The sequence below is a fragment of the Haplochromis burtoni genome, unplaced genomic scaffold, assembly GCF_018398535.1.
Source record: "Haplochromis burtoni strain Fernald_Lab_line unplaced genomic scaffold, NCSU_Asbu1 Contig_65, whole genome shotgun sequence".
NCBI lineage: Eukaryota > Metazoa > Chordata > Actinopteri > Cichliformes > Cichlidae > Haplochromis > Haplochromis burtoni.
The window spans coordinates 309,103-330,960 of NW_024582426.1; the positions used below are offsets into that span (position 1 = coordinate 309,103).

The following is a 21,858-nucleotide window of genomic DNA, read 5'->3' on the forward strand; positions in this document are numbered from 1 at the left end:
GTTAATTGTACTGCTTGCTTGTTTCTTTTCATCATGATGAATTTACAGAAGAGTATTGTAGGGTACTGAAATTGATTTTTCAATTGATTTATGCTGCATTTTTTTTCTTTAGATTGTCACAGAAGATTGAGCCAGGCACCAGCACACCACGAGCCAACGCCTCCAAAGAGGATCTTGTCGGTGAGTTTAGTCTCACTTAATCTGAACTGAATGTCCAAGTAGTTTCAAATTTGCACATTAGTATATCAGTTCTAACAAAAATTATAGTTTTTGTTTTATTTTCAAATTAAATGACACATTTGTCCAATGTTGTTAAAAAGTAACATGTTTTAATTGATTGATCCTGTTATACTGTCATTAATGTCTTTATTCGCAAAGATTGTTTTCGATGTCACTGTGCATTTCAATGTCCTACCTTTTTTCACTTAAAGTGGAATTTAAAAGTTCTTTAAAATAATAAGAATAATAAAGAATTGTTTTTTTTTTCTGTACACACCATGAACATGACATCTCTATTCTTCTGTTGTGGTTTTACTCTGTTTACAGGTCAGGAAGCGTCAGCATCTCCTCTCTGTGGACGTAAATGTGCGGTAGCACCAGACGGAACCAAAGTCCCAGCAACACCTCCATCCCCCAGGAACCTTCTGCCCTACGGACACAGGAAGTGCCACAGTCTGGGCTACAAGTCAGTTTCTATTGTTAATCTTTTATAAGAAATAATTTTCAGATGTATGTCCTATAGTTTAAAAAATTTATACACACACACATACACACTGGTGCTACTCTGTCTGCTTTGTTGTGTCTCCACAGCTTTATCCATAAGACAAATACAGTAGAGTTTAAAAGTGCTACATTTCCCAATGCTGGCTCTCGCCATCTGTTGGATGACAGCGTGATGGAAAGCCACAGTCCTACCAGGGGACAAGCAGAGAGCTCGACTCTGTCCAGTGGCATTTCACTTGGTAAAACTTACACCTCTACAGTTATGAAGTAGAGTTTTTATGTTCAGTGGATGTTTTTATGATGTTTTTTATATGTATACAGGGAGCAGTGAGGGCTCGGAGCTCAGCGAAGAGATGTCTTGGCCAGCTTTTGAGAGGTAAAGCTAATGCATCCATGTCTTCACTGTTTTTTCATCATAACCACATGCAAAAATCAGATTGAAGGAAAAAAAAAAATCCCCAGCCTGGATGTGATCATCTAAATTTTAAAGCTCTGGCTTCAAGGCACATTTATGCAAAACGATCTGCCATTGAAACCCTCTCACACGCGCCATGCTTTTAGCCTTGCAGCCATGGCAGTCATGCCTCATCCGTCCACTGCTGCGCTTTGCCTTTAGCAAAGATGTAAAGGTGCTTCTGCTTCTCCAGCAGCCTGAAATGTATTAACTGCTTTAACATTTAAGTCTAGCAGCCCCCGTGCCAACCTGTGTCTGGAGCAAAACTATGAGGAAAAAATGCTCAGCTGAAGAATCTACTTGCTTGAAAATCATCTTAACCTCTTTTAAAGCACTGTTCCTTTTTTTTAAAGTTTTGAGTAACCCAAAAAACACATCCATCGATAACTCCTCTAACCAAATAACTCCTCTTCATCTTTCCCTAATCCATGCTATTTAAATAAGGCAAAAACAAAAAAACAAAAAAACAAAAAACAACAGTGGGGGAAAAAGAGAGCCACACAGCCTTAACAGTATCCCGTGCCCCCTATTTTGTCCTATCCTATCTTATGCTATTCTGAACAGGACTCGGTTCTATCACTCTCTGGGCCCAGTGACCCGTGTGGCCCGCATCCCCTACAAAGGCGTCTTGAGGCCCAGCAGGTACACCCATCTCGACCGGAACAAACTTGATCTGAGCCAAAGCCTCTCTTGCCCTCACTTTCCACCCTTGAGTCCCTGCCAGGGGCTGCTGTGTGCTGGTGCTTAGTGTGTGTACTGCTGGGGTAATCTTGTAGTTTGAAATAAGAGTGTATGTGCTGGTGAAATCACATATCTGGTGAAGGGAAAAGGATTCTTATGGTTCTTTATCTTTTGCTGCCTTCTCGAATTTCTTGCATGCCTGTCTCATTCTCAGACTTATTGAGGTTGAAGTCAAGGTATTGGAGTCTGCACGTCAGCCAGCTAAAGCTACAAGCGTTGACTTAACAGACAAGAAGTCTGAGGATGAATCTTACTGCACCTTATTAAAACCTTTAAAAAAAATCTATATTACCATATGCTTCAGATATCATCTTTCCAGATCCTGAGATTATAGTCAAAATAGACTTCTTTTTGTGATTAGTTTCCAAAGTATTTCACAGCTTGGAGGTAAAAGCAAATTTCCAAAGTCACAGTCACAGTGCTGTCGCTGGAAAGAAACTGTTAAATCCTCATTCCTATAGTCAAGAGAAGCAGACTATTCAGGAGCATTAACGTCCAGTTGTCATGGACATTGCATATTAGGCATCTCTTGCGGTTAGGGATTCTCTCTGTCTCTGTCTCCCCCCCCCCCCCCCCCCCAACCAGGCTTCGCTACACTCCTGCACTGAGCTTCCTACTCTGATCCTCCAGACAGACACAATCTGCACACCGCTTTTCCCGTCTTTGCTCTTCTTTTTTGTGATAGCAGTGTTGAGATTTAAATCTTTGAAATTCATTTTTGTCAAAACAAAATGGGGGCTACTTAGGCAGAAAGCAGGGGTAAAGGTAGCTTTGCAGATTGCATCTGGCTGTACTATTAGTTTATCTCTAAATCTATATGGTGTGCATGGAAATATGCATGTTCTTTTTCTTGTATGCATGTTTTTATATTTAAGGGGTAATGTTTGTCTTTGTCCCATTGCAGCTCAGCTGAGTCAGAGGAACTTGCAGTTCACTTGTACCCTGGAGCAGTCACAGTGCAAGGAGTGTTAAGGCGAAAGACTGTGCTCAAGGAGGGCAAGAAACCAACTGTGAGAATACACACTCACACATTTGTCTAGATAAGCAGACGCGCACGTGCCTTCATGTGCTGCCCATACCTTCATGTACTCCTAAGCAGGAGCACATGGGACATATATACTGTCAATCACAGATGGGACCTCAGAGGCTTCTTAACCTGCAGAATATCTTTCTCTGTCTGTTCCACATGTTTTCTCATTAACCTCACCCTCCCGACCCTGTGACACTAAGATTACCCCCTTATGTTTCTGCTGGGAATAAATGTGGAGCTTTATATGAACTTAAAATAACTAAAGACTGTCATAGGTAGTGATGATGGTTTAAAGTCTGGCGCTCCACACCTGCCGTGTTAATTAATGGCTTCACTTGATCCCATTTTCATTCATGCGTTTTCTCTTTATTTCGTTTCTATTAATTTTAAGTCTTTTTGTAGTTTGCAGAACAAGCTCCTTAGATTGCATGTTGAGTCTTTCACAAGCACAAGAAAGGATTTTATTTATTTTTTTATTCAAATATGTTTTAAATTTTAAGGTTCTGTTATCTTTGATAACAGCATTGCACAATATTGGCAACATCTTTACCAGCGTCATGAGGTCATCACCTGAAATGCTTGTTCAAGGAGTTCCCACATATGCTGAGCACTTGTCAGCTGCTTTTCCTTTTGTAGTCCATCTCATCCCAGTTTAGCATTCGTGGGTGAATGTAACCCTTACAAAGCCCAAAGGTATGTTTTGACTCACCAGAAAAGCCCCCAACCCACCTATCAACACCATCAAAGCTGCTCATCAGTTCTTCACAGTGGGAACCACACATGGAAATGCCATCCATTCCCCCTTCTCCGCATCTCAGAAAAAGCTTAACAGCTGGACCCAAAAGTCTAAAATCGTAACCTCTTGGGCCAAACAGATTTCCACGAGTCTAATGTCCATTCCCAGTATTTGGGATCTGGAGACTTGGTTGGGTCAGTGCCTTTGGCTCTGTATCGTCTTTCTTGAGCCATTCCTGTGTATTGTCCAGCTAGCAGAGGTTGTTGCCATTTTGGAGGTGTGATTAGTTTATAAGAGTTTTTTAGCTTCTTAGTTTAAGTCCGTGTGAATGGCAAGCATCAGATTACATTGTAAAAGATGATAAGTGTCATTTGCTTTCTTGCCTGTGGCTTTAATATAGAGTCTGTTACCATGTTAGTGTCACTCTATGTAGTTTTTCATTGACTTAATGTGGTTGAATCAGAGTGTGTGATCAGATATCAATTTGTGCCTCTAGGTGGCATCTTGGACCAAATACTGGGTTGCTCTGTGTGGAACCCAACTCTACTACTACCCTGCCAAATCCTTGAAGGCCACTGAGAGAAAACATGTAAGACACACACACACACTCTTTAACACTCTGGTGACGCATGCATGGGCAGCGTTTTTGCAACAGGTGCTATAGAGGTGGTGTTTTCTTCGAGCAGGTGAGGACAACAGATGGAACGTAATGTAACGACACTGAGACGTCCAAACGTCTTAGATGTCCACTGTACGAACTGCAGGTGTTGATAGAAGTGAGTCGGCGTAGCAAATGACCCCAAAACACTCTGTTTTATAAGGAGACGACATATGATAGCCATTACTTACTCAGTCTTAAAAACTTTACTCTGAAAGTCTGAAAAAAAACACTTAATGATTCTTTTTCATGTGCTTTGTACTTGGTATGCACAGGGAGGGGAAAAGGGAAACGAAAACAAAGAGCTGTAAATTTTTCATGTCATGTCGACACGACATTATTCAAAAACAAGTAGGCTTGGGGTGTGTGAGTGTGTGTTTGTTATGGTGTATAGCATCAGTTGGTTGAGAGCATTTACTGAAACTTTATAGAAGTTCAAAAGAGGCAGAGAAGCAGAAGGAAATGCAGGGAGTGTGAGTTTGAGTGTGCAAGGAAGTTTTTTTTTTTTTGGACCGTGGTGCAGCGGGGGTACAGACGGACAGATGGTAGCACTCATTGAATAATGAGGCCAGTGACATCACTCGCAGTCCTGTGTGTCACTCAGGCTAATGAGAACCTTGTGGAGTGCAAATGCAATGCTGGGAGTTCACACACATACACACAATGCTTGTGTTAATAATTCATCCGCGTGTAAACAGAGAAGGTTGATTATGTTTTGGTTTTGCTTCTTACCAGTTCAAGTCCACGTCCAGCAAGATCGTGTGTGTGGTCGGTCTGATGGCTATGATGGCTGACGATCCTGAGCACCCTGACGTCTTCTTGCTGACCGACTCTGAGCATGGTGAGACTTGAACACGTGAGAGGGAGAAAGCAAAGAGGAAATGATTAATACAAGGAACAGTCCGTGTGTGAAAAGGATGCATTAAAATTGTAAAGTGGGTCAGGAGGTTTAAATTGAAGCTGAAGCTTGTCAGTTATTATTTTTGGCATCTCTTCATGCTCACAATACAGAAGGCGAAAAACCAGACCAAAATAAGTTTTTTTTATTAAGCTGTTTGTTTTTGTCAATTTTATTGTCGTTTTCATGAGGGGCCTAGTTCTTCTTTCTGAGTCTTTATCTGTTATTCTTGCTCACCTTCATGCTCTGAATGACTATAAATTTAACTTGAAGGAATCTAAATAATCAGATAACACTCATACAGTAATGACAGTTGCTTAACCATATTGAATACAAGATGTCCTGCCAACATATCCAAAGCTAAGATAAGAAATGTCATAATCTCATTGTGAAATTCAGGTGGTAACAATTTTTCTTTTCTTCAGTCATTTTGATCAAAATTTTGCACCAATGCACGCAAACATGTGGGTGGTGTCCACAATGCAGCTGAACAGCGAGGCTCTCTGTGAGCTAAAGGGGACAATTCATTTACACAGGCATTCACCTCACAGTCCTCATTTTCTTTCTTCCAAACGACATCCGTCCAGCTTGTTGACTGAGCTGCATCTGTTAAGCTTTCAGCGTGTTTTGTAGTTTGGAAGAAAATAGTCCCACATGAAAAGTTGCATGCACTAAACACTTGAAAGTGCTTACAGAAAGGTTTGTACATTTCTGAGAGTGCACTTACCTGCAGGGTTTTTTAGATGTATCTTTTGTGCATGTAAGTCAAGTGCCATCCAGCTTCATTATATTCAAGAGAAGGAAGTAATTTTCCAAAGCCATTATGCAAAATCGAGCAGTTGACATCCAAATTATCCAGATTAGTACATATCTCTAAAAGGCGGAGGAAAAATGTTTATTATTTGTTTTTGCTATAACCTGTCACTTTAAGCCCTGCAGATTAGTCATACTTGACATCCTTAATGTTCATACACAGGTGTTAATTATGTGCATTTACACACACAAATCATCTGACTTTGTCATAGATTTTTTCACATGACTTTGCTTTGAATTTATCGGGCAGACCAAAGTCAAGTGAGGCTTTTAGTCATCTTTCCAGCTTGTTGAGAGAGCAGGTGGTTACAAGACCTGGCACCTCACTCTGTTTGTTTCCATTGCCTAGGTAACACCTACAAATACCAGGCAGGGAACAGAATGAATGCTTTGCTCTGGTACAAACATCTGAGTGCTGCCTGTCAGAGCAATAGGCAACAGGTATGAAGACACGAATATGCACACACAGACATGCATGAGGCTGATTAACAGGTGCATTTTGTAAAATCTGACTTTTTTCACAGGTGCCAGCCAATCTGATGTCATTTGAGTGACTTGTGATTAGAAGTGCGGCTGAGCAAAGGAGAGAGGGATGAGGAGACAGACGAGGACGATGGGGAAGGAGTGCTGACTCAGTAATGGGAGCTTTCACTGCCATCAACCCTGACCACCGATTCTCCGATTCTTTGCCCTGGCCTCACTGCAGCCTCACCTGCCACCACTGCCTTAACCAGAGTACCCTGTGTGTGTGTGTGTGTTTGTATTTGACAGTGAATGCGAATCCGTGTGGATGAAAATGACTGTTTTGGATTTATTAACTACTGAACAAGGACCTGCACCACTGCTCATGTCTCCCGTTTGCTTTTGGTGTCTTCTGTTCAGCAACTTCACTGGAGCCATTTGACTTCTCCTTGCTGACAGACTGACAGGTTTTGTTTTGTTTTTTGTTGTTGTTGTTGTTTTTTGGGGGGAGGACAGACCCCCCCCTTTTTGTGGTCCCCCCCACCTCCTTTTCACTGGGTGAACTATCCACCCCCCATGCTTGAAAGAAAGTTTTCCATCTTTTTATTCAGGTGGACACACGATCACACAAACAAACACACTTTGTCAGACTAACTCACCGGACTTTAGACTTATTTTTACTTACTTGTTTCACACTTTAAATTGTTGGTCACTTCAATCACTTGCATTGGCTCGAAGTCACATGGTTATTTATATTTACCATGTGCACACATACACACACAAACAAACATATTTGATTGCATCGTTGCAAACGTAAGGGCTCTTATTCGCAATCAATTCCAGCAGAAACAATTCCTACACTTCCTGAATGTGTCTAGTTTTTATTACTGTTCAGTTTGCGGTGGTATAACTGCGCTGAGTGGGAGGTTCACTTTAATCAGAGGAGTCTTGTCTGTTTTCCACAGAGGTACGATAATCCCAGAATCTAAGCTAAGACGCGTTCACGGTCGGGTAGATGAGAGTTGCTCTTTTTCCTCCAGTGCTTGCTCGCTGCCGCCTGACATCCGCTCAGAAAGGCGATGGTTTGTCCACCAGACACAAGCATACACAAAAACACTAAAGACTCGAAACTGTGAAAGAGTCAAAGAAAGAGAGCAACAGAAACTTGTGATACATGATTTTATCTCCTCTGGTTTAGAGTAGACACTCAAAGCTACCTGGAGCCATACAGAGTCTATTTTAAATCTTTGTTTATTATGTTTTGTTTTTTCTGTGTTTTTTTTTTTCTTTTCTTCCTCTTGGGCTGGACAGTGCAGTTCACAGTATTACCATGTAGTAGATGATTGCACAGCAACATTTTGTTTCTGTTACATTTGAATGTCTTTTTTTGCATTTATTTTGAATATTTTTAAGTACATGTGAATTTTAGTTTTTCTATTTTTGACCCTCATCTTCGTATCTAAGCCCGGCTTCAGAATTTTTGGAAATGGCATAAGCACCGAGGTTATAAGTAGTACAAAGCGACATTGCAACCACGTTTTTCTACTGCTTTATAAAATGAAAGACAGAGCTGCAGTGCAATTACGTGTAGTTACTGGTATGTTTCAGTTGGGAAAAACCGGGGATTTACATTTTCCGCTGTACATCCCGTATATGTCAGTATGCCACAGGCTGACTTTTGCGGTTTTTGCAAAAACACGAGCGGAGTGATGGTGGTGTACACAACAGTGAGGTGCTTTTTTGCTCAGTAATAGTCAAACATCAAATTTTTCCTTTTTAATAGCTGTTTACACTGTATGTTTACACAATCCTATGCCCAGTTTCACAATCCCTTCACTGCACATACTCTATTTAATAGGAAGCCTACCGTTGTCCCATCTATTAGTGGGGCGTGTTAAACTCGGAGAAGGTTTCGGGCTGTTGATAAAGGATAATGGGGTGGACACGTTCCATACTAACGGCTTTCTAATGGGTTTTTCTTCTTCTCCAGGCTTGTGTCAGGTTAATTGAGTTTCAGTTGTTTTTGTTAAAGGAGACGTTGTAGTGGATAAACCTGTGGAAGAATGAATGAGGGAGCCAAAAACAGGCCTGTGTAATGTGACGGTGACTTAAAGTATGTGTGCGCATATGTGTGCCTGTGCATACGTCTCTATTTTTATAATAACATTGTAATTCAAGCCAGATTAGGCAATCCCTTGAGGCTGCCAACACTGCTGAGCAGTGGGGTTAACCAGCTACCTAATCGTGTGTGGCTAACTTCCAGTTCATGCAACGGCTCCACACTGAGTTGTGCTGTGCCGAAATTCTGAAGAAAAGGTGACTCACAAGGAGAGAGGAAGTGGAACTCATCTGTGTCCGCTGTTGCTGGAGCTACGCGCTGAGGAGAGACTTTGTGAAGCAACAAAATCCCAGAGTGACTTACTGTGGAGGCTAACTGATGTTTGAGTACTGCTGGTTGGCCAAAGGGACAAAAAGAGGTCTGTGAATGAAATGGATGAAATGTGAGACACAGGATGGGTGGCTGAGAGACGATTTACCTGTGTTTGTCTAAAGATGCTGGTTATTCCGTCTTAACTGACATATTCAGACAGTATGTCATTTGCAGTGCGTCAAATAAGTTTGTGCAACTATGGAAGAATTAAAGCTGTGGTCTGTGCAAAAGGAGAAAATGCATAGATGTTAAACAAAGCTCGTCTTGATGGTCAGCGACCCCATCAAATGTTTCCTTTCTTTGTATTAGCTTTATCTGATGTTAGATGAGAACGGTGGAAGAAAAAGACAAATGTTACTGTGGACATCGGAATAGAGAATGTTTTTTTGTTTTGTTTTGTTAATTAATCTGGGTACAATAATCTCTTTGAGAGCAACCCAAATTATGTCAGGCATTTTTTTTCTTATGTGTGGTTTTCCTCACTGTAATCTGAGTTTACATGTTTTTTGGTTGTTTTTTTTTTCCCTCTTTTCAGCATATGGTCAAAGTAATGGAAACAGGTGTTTAATTTAGAGTTGGATTTCAAGATCAACCACTACTACTTCTGTTTTTGGAGAGTGTAATATAGCCACGCTCCCTTTAAAATTAAGATAATCTTTTTTTGGTTTTTATGAAGAAATTTGATGCCACGCTTGAACATTTTTGTGTCTGCATTACGAGCTTGTGTTGTTTCCTTAAAACTGACCATACTGTCTGCACATGCACAACTTGCCCTGCATTAACTGTTCCGGGCAAAGCTCATTCTAGATCTGTCTTTTTAATGGTCTCGTTGTCGAGATGGAGGGTTCGATGGGAGGATGTTTATTCTTTCGGTTGGCTGGAGAAGTGTATTCAATGTGAACCGGTGCCTCACGTGCACCAGCCAGGCATTCATTCAGCATTTACCGAGGATGGAAACGACGGCAGCCTGCATTTTAAGTCGTCGAAGCTGATGGGGGTGATGTATAAATTACCTTCACCCTTTACCTAGCTCTGTGTGTGTGTCTCGTCTCTGCCTGCATCGTGTCTGTGGCCAGTGCTATGACCTCTCTGAGTGATGCGCTGCCTAGTGACTGAGTAACAATAAACACTTTTTGGTTTGTTTTTTTTTTTAAACTTCACATCAATTTTATGCTCGTCGTTCTGTTGAAGGTTGTGTGCGACTGTGAAATGAAGCACAGATTTGTGCAGGTGAATGTGAGTCTTGGTCGTATTACATGTCACAGTGCTATTTGACAATTCCACCCACTCCTCCCTTCTCCTTTTTAAAAAAAAATAAAGTAAAAAAATCTGGAACTGGTGATGAGCACAATGTCTAGTAGTATGGCTTCTTCGTAGTAGTGATGCCAACATATATTTTTTAAAGCAATCTAGATTTTTAAGTCTAACAAAATATCGAAAAACAAAATCAGAGCACTCCAGTTACTCTGTGTTGGTTATTTTTTATTCTTATTACACTTTCTTAATCATCGTTAGGTTACAGTCAGATCCACTACACTATAGATGTTGGCTTTGCATTACTAATAACGCACTGAGGTGTTAGTCATACATAAAGTATTAACTATTTTGTTTGTACTTTTAACAGTTAAAGGTGTTTTGTCTGTTGAGTACAGTTTAAATGTTTGGGGAGGGGGGGTTGTTTTGTTTTTTTACTTCTCAGGCCTCCTAATTATTCAAATAAAATGATTTAAAATAATCTCTTTTTTTATGTGGTCTGTCTTCCAAGAAGAAAAAAACCAACTTTCATAATAAAAATAAAGTTTTTGCTCAAACAATAAGAATGTGGAGGTGTTGCGTCATACGTTTACTGGTACTGGGGGCTAAATGCGTCCGTTAGTCAGCTGTCTTTAAAGGTCAAAAAGTCTGCAACACTTGTGGCACGAAGAGCAACTTTTATTGCTTGTGCAACACATTTGTCTGTGGTCTTCATCCAGGATGTTGCCGTTGAGTTTTGGCTCCTTGAGAGTTTCGCCTCTCCCCCTTGCACCTTGCAAGCAGGCTGAAGTTGTGCCAAAAGGCTTGACTCAGCTACTTTCATGAAGTGTTATATTTGTTTTCCATTATTGCTTGTGATTTTAGGTATCTGAATACCTGCGACCGTTCGTACGTCTTCCTGTTTATCACACATGCAAGAGATATAGAGAAATGTTGCCGTCAGTAACACGAGGGAGGTATTTTCCAAGATGGAAAATGAGAATGAGCGAGTCAAACAAAAGCACCTGCTCAAGAGGGGGGAGAGGTGACCAGGAGTCACTAAACCTATGAGCTTTTAATGGCTGTATAACAGATATTTTTCTTCAGATTTTCATCAAAGCAAAGGCAGGCCGTTGTCAGTACCCTGCCAAATCTATTTTCCTCATCAGTTTCTAATTGAAATACGGACCCCAAACTGTTCTCAAAATCTTGCCCCCTATAGCTTTTAAGAATGGTGTCAATCTATAATAACATTAGTTCACATCTCCAAAAAAAAAAGGTTTGGGGACTTTCTTTTAGTGGTTCCCAAACCTTTTGTGTGATCTCCCACTTCAGAAGTCAGCAAAAGGTCGTGTTCCACTCATAGGTTTGATCCCACACAAATCTTTATCCGTTATTAATGATATACAAGGAGCCAATCTGCATTTTACTTATGCATATGCAACACCCATGCACACACACGGTGTTTCAGTTTCTGGGGGCGGGCCCTACAGGGCAACACTGCCGCCTGGTGGCTACCTGGCTGTCATGCAGACGGAGGAAGTGTTTCGGAAGTGGACACGGCAGGGCACAGAAGGAATCGAAGAAAAGGGCGGAGGAAAGGGAGCTTCCGAGGGGGGTTAAAAAAAAAAAAAGAGAGAAATCACCGCGACTTCTAGCACCTAACCAATTTACTAACACCAACTTTCGTTTTGAAAGACTGAAAGGACAGCTGTGTGATACGTAATCTACAGTGAACGGCGTATGAGCATAAGGTAAGTCTGCTCGGTCTGTGCCCAGTAAACACAACAGACGACGTACTGTGTGCTACTAGCGGGCTGCTTTAGCTAACACGCACAGCAAGGTGTACAGCGGTTTGCTAAACGACTAGCTGTGTTGTCACGGATGTGAACGAGCCCGTGGTGACCTGGCAGAAATGAATAACGGGGGCAGTCTCCGGTAGAAAAGTGCCTTTCTGGTATTTTAGGTGTTTTTTTTTATGCGGGCAGTGCTCGCCAGCCGTTTCCTCGGTGGCTGCATGAAAGACCAATTGTATGGGAGACACCGATGCCTGCGTGGCCAAACCCGTGTCGATAGAGCTTATTAACCGGTGTTTTTAATGTAGCTCGTTCGTGGCCGGTTTGTTGTCATTATGTCACAGCCTGGTAACATTAACTTCGGCTCGGCAGCCACAACGAGAGCAACAGAGGCAGGTAAGTGACGGGCAGGTGAACGTGGCAGCTGGATAATTTAACTGCTGTGATCCGTAACGCCTCGTTTGTGTGTAGCTGAAGATAAAGGTTTAGGATTAGATGAACATCACTGTGGTTCAGGAAACTCTTCTCTGCGTTAAAGGCAGAGCCACTTTAATGTGTCAACCACCAGCAGCAGCAGGAGTGGACCCCCTCTGCACCACAGCAGGACGACATGTCCATCATTTCTTAAGTGAGAAAAGGCAGGTTCAATAACAACAACACCCCGCCACCACCCTATCCCCTCATCCTCGTGCAGGAGAGGAAGGGATGTGAACCACCTTGTTGTAAACGTTGGTCCCTCACCTTTAATAAAGCCCAGCTGGCAACAGCAGCTACAGTAAGTAAGCTTTGCTGCTGGCACAAAGCTTACTTTTGAATGTACGCACACATTTCCACAGACCAGACTCTGCCATCGTGATGTAGTTGCACATTCTGGACAGGTTTCAACTGTGCTGCAGTACTGGGTCATCCTCTGCCCTGGGGGGAACCGAGCCAGAGAGGCAGCAAATCAATCAGTTTTCTCTTCACATATTATTGACAGTACATCTTTCATCTCTCCCTCTCCTAGTTCTCCTGCTGTCTCCCTGCTGGTGACTGCCTGTTTGCTTAGACTGCAGCTCCAGGGAAAAGGCAGAAAAGCTCCCGTCCTTCAGACAAGTTGGTCTTACAGTGCAGGCAGGGAGGAAGGTGACTGAGCTGCAGGGGCCATGCATCAAGGGTGAGGGGTGTTCGCTGTGGGGGAGACGCACAACTACAGGCAAGGAGGAGGTCAGGGCCAGTCAGTGTGGAAATGAAGCTCAAACAGCGCATGGTGGTGCTGTGTGCCGTGCTCCTCCTGCTGGGCCTGGCCAAGATCTTCCTGCTGGATGGAGGTGAAGGAACTGCAGCTAGCCGGCGGGACCTCAGAGCGTTTCGCAAGGTCAGGATGCAAGTGGGCTGTTTCATGTTAAAGTTGCGATCAGAAGTTTCCACTCACCATAGACATGAATGCTATGGTAATTTACATTTTTTTAATATTACTACTTTCTTGGAGCGGTTGTTTTTACAGGATGGAGTGATTGTTTACCATACGTCTTTAATGACTTTAAAAAGGAACTGGATGCTCAAATCCACACACAAGGTCGAAAGCATACATACAGGCTGAAATGTGTATATACATTCACTTAAATAATTAATTAGCTGGTTCTACGGTGTCTTTTAACTTGACAAGGCCAAGGCCTATAGACTGGTAGTTTCTCTTTGCCATCATAAAAAGGATTTTTTTGACAGCACTCATTGAATTGACTAATAGTCAGAACTAGGGATGGGTACCAGTATCCGGTGCTATGATGGCACCCGTTCTGACATAAACGGTAGTAACCAGACCGAAAAGCAGCGCACATTTCGGTGCTTTATTTTTCCTGAGCTGTGATACACTTTAGATTCTAGCCAATCATTTTACGTTTCCGAGGATAGTAGGCGGGGCCAGGTACGTACGTTCTTTTAGAGCAGAGCTACAGATTAAAAATGCCCAAGGCGAAGCGGTCAAAAGTATGGCTGTACTTCACAGCAAAATATGCAAACTCAGCAGCCTGCAACAAGTGCTTTAAGCTGATACTGTGATACTGTCAAAGGAGGTAACGCCTCAAATCTGATAAAACACCTGGCGACGCATAGCGTTTTTTTTAAAAGCCCAGAAATGCGCCGTATTTAATAGCTTGCTGCGAGACCTCACACCGTGCACATCTACTGCGGGTGGGTTGCCTGTTATCGGACCTGGAGCAACATCTCCCAAAAACACGAAGAGGAGAGTCCTGGCCCCTAGCCCTGCCAGTGTAGCAGAAATGATGACGGATGATGATGCAGCAGCAGCCGTTCTTCTCTGCGTGAGTAGCTTAATGTTGTTCGTGTGTAATTTACGTTGAGTAGGCTAACCACGTTATTACATTAATGCATGTAAGGTGAACTAGCAAACATCATCATAGCTACATGCGGCTGTCTTCTTGTTTGATGGCAGATACTCCCTTCACCCTGGCCAAAAAGGCTAAAATGACCAAAGAAAAAGTGGAAAACAGTTAAACATGAGAGGTTTTTGGACGAAGTTTGTGTTTTTTCCATTGTTTAAGCACTGCTTCCAGCCAAGAGTGATACCATATATGCCCCATAGCTGCAGAAAAGGCTAACATTGTTATCTTTTTACAAAAAAACAGCTGAGCATGGGAGGGTTTTGGACCAATTTTGTGTTCTCCATTCTTTAAGCACCGGTTTGAGCACCGTTTAAGCACCGGCACCGGTTCAAAAGTACCGGTTTGGCACCGGTATCGGATAAAACCTAAACGATACCCATCCCTAGTCAGAACACTGGAAAAGTCTGAGGAACTCAGAAGAAGAATTGAGGATTTGTGAAGTTGGGAAGGTCTTCTGGAGATTCCATGATCATCAACTGCAGGTGGATGTGCAACTAGAGGTTATTCAGGTGTATTACCACTTTGCCATCATCTGAAAGAAGACCCGAACTGTCACCTTCGCACGAAAGGAAATCGGTGAGGATGTTCAACAACAACCCAGGAAGCCTGCCATGAACTGGAAACTTCCGGAACACACTTCTGGAATGGCCTTCACAAAATCCCTACCTCATCCCTGTTGAAAGTTTGTGGACGGGTCCAACCTGATAAAATAAACTCTACCAAGAAGAGTAAGCTTAAAACTTTTTGATGGTTACTAAAAGCCTCTGGTTGACGTGCAAGTTTCTAAGGGACATTTAACGAAATATCAGCCAAGGTGTATGTATATATTTGAGTATATATACGTCTGTCTGTATACTTTTAATCCTATTTGGATTAGAGAAATTCCGAAATAAACAATTCTGGAAAAAGAACAGCTCAAAGAAATCATTAAAAGACTTAAATAATTGTGTCACTCATGCCCATGATGAGTGGATGGAAACTTTTGACTTTTACATTAAAAAATGTGCTTTCATTGGGATCACTAACTGGATGCACAGTCATAGCCAACAGTGTTATAAAGCATTTAAAATATGCTGGTCTTGTTTAAGTATTAATAAACAAAGTTTCATTATTTAAAATCTTATGTTATCTCATGCAATGTGTTATTATTGCTCATCCCTCAAAGATGGAAGCTGGTCTTTCACTGTCTCGGGGCGCTCGCCTTACCAACACCCTCCAGTCTTCATGGGAGATAGCAAGCCAATGGGTGGGCCCCAGAGAGGTGTACCCCGAAGAGACTCCAGAGCTGGCTGCTGTGCTTACTTCCCTGAGCTCTGCCAGGATAGAGCGGGCAGATGTGGGCTATAAGGGCACACAGCTCAAAGCCTTGCTGGTGCTAGACGGAGGACAGAAAGTGGTCTTCAAACCCAAGAGGTCAGGCTTAATTAAAAAAAAAATTCTGTCACAGATTGATTTATTCTTCTTACTTTTGTTTTATTATTTATTTTATTTTTATTTCCACCCTCGCTCAGGTACAACAGAGACTATGTGGTCGAAGGAGAGCCATACGCAGGCTATGACAGACACAATGCGGAGGTAGCTGCTTTTCACCTGGACAGGTTTGTAATCATGGTTATTTGAGTTCTTTGTCTTTTTTTTTTTTTAAACATTCTGTGGTCTGTCGAGAGTGTCATAATCTTCGGTCCTGTTTTGTAATCTTCGTCCTCTATGCAGGATCCTTGGTTTCAGGAGAGCACCTTTGGTGGTTGGCCGATACATCAATCTGCGAACTGAGATCAAACCTGTGGCCACAGACCAACTTCTCAGCACTTTTCTCGTGCAGGGTGAGTATCTGTGACCTACTGTGTCTTCTTTCAGAAAACCGAATCATTGACGTAGCAGACAGGAAATGTGGTTGAAGGGTGGACAGCTGAAAGTTTCATATCACAGATGGTCTACTTTTCTGATAAATTATAAAAGCAGTGACATTAAATAAAGAGTGGTGCACTAACTTTTCTACTTCGGAATTTTCTCTACCAATAAAACCTGTAACGTGTGTGTGTGTGTGTGTGTGTGTGTGTGTGTCTTCATCTTCTTTAAACAAGACCAGAACCAGAAAAACTGGAACACTGTTTGCTCTATTTCTCCATTGTGTTTTGATGTCATCAAGCTGCCACCTCCTCTCCATTTGACACGTATACAGTGTACAAGAAGTGACACATTGGACATATAAGGTCTTGATGTAAACGGAGATGATCAGGCCCCATCTTAAAGTAAAGACCGCCCCACGCCAATAGAACACTTCACTTTCTGGCTGCTGGTTTACATGTCGTTCCTTTACCGTTAGGGTATTTAAAACTAGAATGGGAGGCAGAGCCTTGAGTTTTTGGGCTATTCTTCTGTAGAAGCAGGTCCCATTTTAGATTTGGGAAACGAGACATCCTCTCTGCGTAAGATTAATCTTATCTTAAGACTTTTCCTTTTGCTAAAGCATAGAGTTAGGGCTGGATCAGGTGACCCTGAATACTCTCCTAGTTACACTGCAATAGGCTTGGCTGCAGGGGGGCTTCCCATGATGCACTGAGTATTTCTTCTTCACTCAACCTCTTTTAACTCTGTGTTTATGCACCTTTTTTGCATTTAATTATTAGTTATTACTAACCCTGAGCCTGGTTCTGCTGGAGGTTTCTTCCTGTTAAAAGGGAATTCTTTCCCACTGTCACCCAGTGCTTGCTTAAAGAGGGTCATCTGAATGTTGGGGTTTTCTCTGTTTTATTTCAAGGTCTTACAATATAAACTAGCGTGAAGTGTTCTAATTTGGCACAATATACAAAGGATTTTATTTATTTTTATCTCAAATTACTGCATTAAAATGTTACAGAAGGCTCCAGCAGCACAGTAATAATAATATGGACGGCTCTGATTTCACTCTATTCATAAAATGCAGTAAATAAATACCCCACTCATGAATGTTGACTTTCGTAGAATGTATTTAGCCTGATGTTTGTCTTTTTTCCTAACAATGACTTTGAGAGCAGCACTGTTGCCGCCCATCATTCCATCATCAGGCTGGGGTCTTTCTGTGTGCAGTTTTTACATGTTGTGCAGTTTTTACATGTTCTCCCCGTGTTTGCGTGGGTTCTCCCTGGGTACTCCATCTTCCTCCCACAGTCCAAAGACATGCAGCTAGTGGGGATAGGTTAATTGATTAATCTAAATTGTGCATAGGTGTGAATGCGGGAGTGAACGTGAGTGCGACTGGTTGTCGGTCTGTGTGTTAGCCCTGCGACAGACGGGCGACCTGTCCAGGGTGTACCCCGCCTCTCGCCCTATGACAGCTGGGATAGGCTCCAGCGCCCCCCGCGACCCTGAAAAGGATAAGCAGAAGCAGATGGATGGATGTCTTTATTGAATGTTCATTTTCTACAACCACAAACAGAAGAACAAGACTTGCATAAACAACCGATTAAAAAAACAAACTCTTCCCTCTTCTGCCCATACTCATACATCAGTCTTGCGTTCACAGACAGTTTTCAGTATCCTCTTCAGATAAGTCGGTATTTTTGCTAAAATCCATAAATGTCACCGATACATGCCCAGAGATTTCTAGCTTACCTTAAGAACATACATACATTTTTTTCTCGTGGCAGGTTTGATTGTATTTTGTTTTGCCCTTTGAATACTTCTTGGTCTATTTGTTTTCTTCTGTAGCATTGCTGTAATTCTTTTTGCATTTAGCAGGCCACCAGTAACTTTTCACTCTTACTATATATATATATATTTTTTTGAGTATAAACCAAACAGCTAAGATTTTAGATCCAGCAGACATTTAGAAATGTTTCTTCCTCATTACAACCTGCACATCTTCCCAACATTTTTGGGAGGATGTGCAGATTTTGTGCACCTGGACACAATTACATTTACCGTTAGCGAGTTATTGCGGATCGCTGCATGTGTGGGGCTCGACGGCGCTAACGCGTTAACGAGCTAACCACGCTAACGTGTCAACGCCGTGCAGCCCCACACACGGAGCAATCCGCGATAACTCGCTAACGGAGATTTCCCGCTTTAGTGCGGTTATGGCATTAACGTAATTTTAACGAGATTAACACTGACAGCACTATTTTTTTATTTTTTTTTATAACGCAAGCTATTTTCCAATCTTACCAATTCTAAATCTTCCCTCCATGTAGCAAACTTATTTATATGAATTTTCCACTGATCATTCAAAATAGAATGATCAGCCGTCTGAGTTGAAGACACTTAGTGGAATGTTAATGTTTATTATTAAGTTTATATTTGATTCTCAGCTCCTAATGCTAGGCTTTTACTTTTTTGGCAATTTGCATTTACTGTTTAAATATCATAAAAGTGGTGTCAGTGAAAATACTGTTGCTGAACAGAATGTGTCAGTACAATGCCATTTTAATTTTCTGTTAAGCTTAATTTGTGTTCCATTCCAACGACTTATGGAAACCCCCCTTTGGCTTTTTGTCAAGGTAATCATACTGATACAAACTTCCAGATCGGTCTACAAAAGAGTCATCCACTGACTCTGTTAGTACTGACAATGACTTCCACTCCTACTTTAAATATTTTCATGGTCTTACTGCTATGTACACACAGTGGTGATCATTCAGGGTCAGTGAACAGCCTGTTTATCTTTATTGGCTGTTACAAGTACAAAATCCGGGTACTTGTCATGCGCTATACAGTACTAGGCTTTCTTGTAATGTTTTTAAAGTGATCTAAACTCTTTGTTGTTGTTTTTTTTCCTTGAATTTCTGAAGACCTATTAGCTTGGTATATCTCAGCATGGTATGCAGTGTGTTCTTAAAATAAAACTAAGGAAACTGGACAAGTGGGGGGGGAAGCGACAGGCCTAAAAACCTATATAAAGTAGATGAACAGGATGTAAACGTCAAGAAACTTGATTCATCTAGTGAAACCACATTAGAAATGGTCTCAGTGGAAGGGTGGCTGTCAGGAAGTCATTCTTATGAGGTGGGGAGGGGGGGCAAACTACACGTCCAGTACATTACTGTAATGACTTTTTTTTTTTTTTTTTTTTTTTAATTCAAATTGGAGGTGGTCAGAAGAGAGGTAAAACAGTACTTCTACTTAAAAACAGTCTTTAAGTAGTCTTTTTCTTGTCTAATGGGGCGTTTGCTTCAGGCTTTGCTGTGTACTTGGTCATACCGAGTGTTGACTTTGAATCTCATTAGAAACTATACAAATTCTGTTTTTGCCTTGTGTACTCTATTTCCATTTGTCTGCACATATTTCAATATAAAATGGGGCATATTTTCAATTTTCCTAAGAAAATGTAAAGAAGTGATGTTGGATCAAGACTTTTTGGACGATATTGTATATACCAATGCTTTTCAGTGGGAACACATGCACTTAAAACAGCATATAGGTATATAAGTGGGTGATCTGAAACTAAATGAGTGAACACGGGTGAAGAGTCAGGCGTATCTTTGGAAGGGAAAAAGTTATAGCTTTTTATCGAACCCCCTGTCAGCAGATTTCAGCATGTGGAAATGTGATCTTATCACGTTCTACACAAACAGAGCACACTTGTCAGATAAATGTTGTCGTGAAAAAGCAAAAATGAAAGCTCTCTGTATCGCATCTGTATTTATAAAAAATTTGCCATATTCTTGTAAACTAGTGAGAGACTGAAATAGATCCAGCCCACCCTTGCTAATAGTGTTACCCACATTAGCCACAGGCAGGGAGGATAGGAAAAAATGATGACGATGTGTAACCATGATCCTTTTTTGACATAGCTGAGTGATATGTCATGAATGTTTTGGTTTGGGTTTTTTTGTTTGTTTGTTTGTGTGTGTATGTGTGTGTGTGGGGGGGGTTTAGATTTTAAACCAGCAGTTTGATAAAGTGACTTTGCTGCTGTAAATGTGGTGAAGATACGAATGATCACTTCTGGGCGGAATGTGTTCAGATAAAATCACAACACAATGCAGAAATGTACTAATTTGACATTTAGCTTTAAGATGACATGTTAGGCTTCACACACATACAGCTTTTTGCACGACTTAATCATGTAGTGGGCTAAATCTGTCAGTTGCAATGGTACCGCAAAAGATTTTAATATAATCTTTTGGCCAGATTGTCCACTGCTAAATGTGATGTTATTGAATGAATAACTTTCCTTTATTTGACTCATTTGTCCACTTTCTTTTTCATTCTGATTTCAGTTTTTACTCTGTAAATCACTTTTGCTCTCATTCTCACTCACCTTGCGTGTGTATATGTGTGTGTGTGTGTATATGTGTGTATATAACTTATAATACAATGTTTCAGCACAAATACTCTGGTTTAGCACAAATACTCTGGTTTAGCACAAATATTATAACATAGCAGAAATACAATTATATACCAGAAATGCTATATTTAGAAAGAAAAATATAATATAGTAGAAATACTATGATTTAGCAGAAATACTGTAATCAGCACATATACTGTAACATGACAGAAATTCCTCCAATTAGTAGTAATACTATAACATAACACAAATGTTATGATTTGGCACAAAAACCATGATTTAGCAAAAATACTATGATTTAGCAGAAATACTATGATTGAGCAGAAGTACTAAGATGTAGTAAAAGTACTTTGATTTAACAGAAATACAATTATGGAGGAGTAATACTTTAAAATGGGAGAAATATTGATACCCACACACATACACAGAGCCTAAAGGGAACAGTATTTGTGCCATGGAGTGTTAACAAGAATCTGAGGTCCATATTAGAAAAGCTGGTAAAATCATAAAAGTTTGCAGAATTATAATAAATAATCAATATGAATTACTGGTCTGTGATAGTGTATTCATTTGTAGGGAAAAAACATGTTGACCAAGGTAGAATTGAACCCACGACCTTTGTGTTGCAGACCCGTGTCATTACCAACTGCGCCACTGGTTCAAGGTTCTTTATTTGTCACATGCATAGTTATAAGAGTATAACAAGTATATGACTGGGAAAGAGAGCGAGCGCCTGGAAAACAGGGTGATGAGCAGTCAGAATTAGATCGCGGTGAGAAGCGAAAAACGCAGTTTTTTGGAGTTACAAAACATTGTGTAACTCAAAAACTAGGTGGGATAGAAGCATAATTCTTGTACTGGCTGAATCAGCGGACTTTGGTGTACTTTGACCGCGATTTTCATTGCTCTTTGTACAACCGTCGCTGAGATATGACGAGAGAGGAAACGGAAGACCTCAGATATGATTGGCTGGCTGGGAACCCGTGCAGGCCCTGATATGTATATTTGAATGTCTCAATCCTCACAGAGGATTGGCTGCCTGGGTACCTGGCAGTAATATATAGAAATAGTATGATAAAGCATAAATACTACATTTAGCAGAAATACTATATTAAGCACAAATCTTATAAAAAGCAGAAATACTATATTAAGCACAAATCTTATAAAAAGCAGAAATACTACATTAAGCACAAATCTTATAAAAAGCAGAAATACTATATTAAGCACAAAT

General features: G+C 41.1%; 2 protein-coding genes across 3 annotated transcripts in view; both read left to right on the forward strand.

The window, feature by feature from the left end:
• ralgps2 (Ral GEF with PH domain and SH3 binding motif 2) overlaps positions 1-7,776 on the forward strand; it is a 67,795-nt gene extending 60,019 nt beyond the window's left edge. Inside the window, exons 12-21 of one of the 2 annotated variants that reach the window (XM_005923207.3) lie at positions 113-180; positions 547-685; positions 811-962; positions 1,045-1,099; positions 1,742-1,819; positions 2,823-2,928; positions 4,181-4,273; positions 5,078-5,183; positions 6,403-6,494; positions 6,578-7,776. In XM_005923207.3, coding sequence (XP_005923269.1) covers positions 113-180; positions 547-685; positions 811-962; positions 1,045-1,099; positions 1,742-1,819; positions 2,823-2,928; positions 4,181-4,273; positions 5,078-5,183; positions 6,403-6,494; positions 6,578-6,607 — 919 coding nt within the window. In that variant the 3' untranslated portion in view covers positions 6,608-7,776. The remainder of the gene's footprint in view (positions 1-112; positions 181-546; positions 686-810; positions 963-1,044; positions 1,100-1,741; positions 1,820-2,822; positions 2,929-4,180; positions 4,274-5,077; positions 5,184-6,402; positions 6,495-6,577) is intronic. The other variant, XM_005923209.3, reaches the window with a different exon arrangement.
• A 1,012-nt stretch (positions 7,777-8,788) lies between these two features.
• Positions 8,789-21,858, forward strand: part of fam20b (FAM20B glycosaminoglycan xylosylkinase) — a 46,929-nt gene continuing 33,859 nt past the window's right edge. The window contains exons 1-5 of the mRNA XM_005923210.3: positions 8,789-11,933; positions 12,982-13,332; positions 15,525-15,772; positions 15,871-15,957; positions 16,073-16,182. Coding sequence (XP_005923272.1) covers positions 13,204-13,332; positions 15,525-15,772; positions 15,871-15,957; positions 16,073-16,182 — 574 coding nt within the window. The 5' untranslated portion in view covers positions 8,789-11,933; positions 12,982-13,203. The remainder of the gene's footprint in view (positions 11,934-12,981; positions 13,333-15,524; positions 15,773-15,870; positions 15,958-16,072; positions 16,183-21,858) is intronic.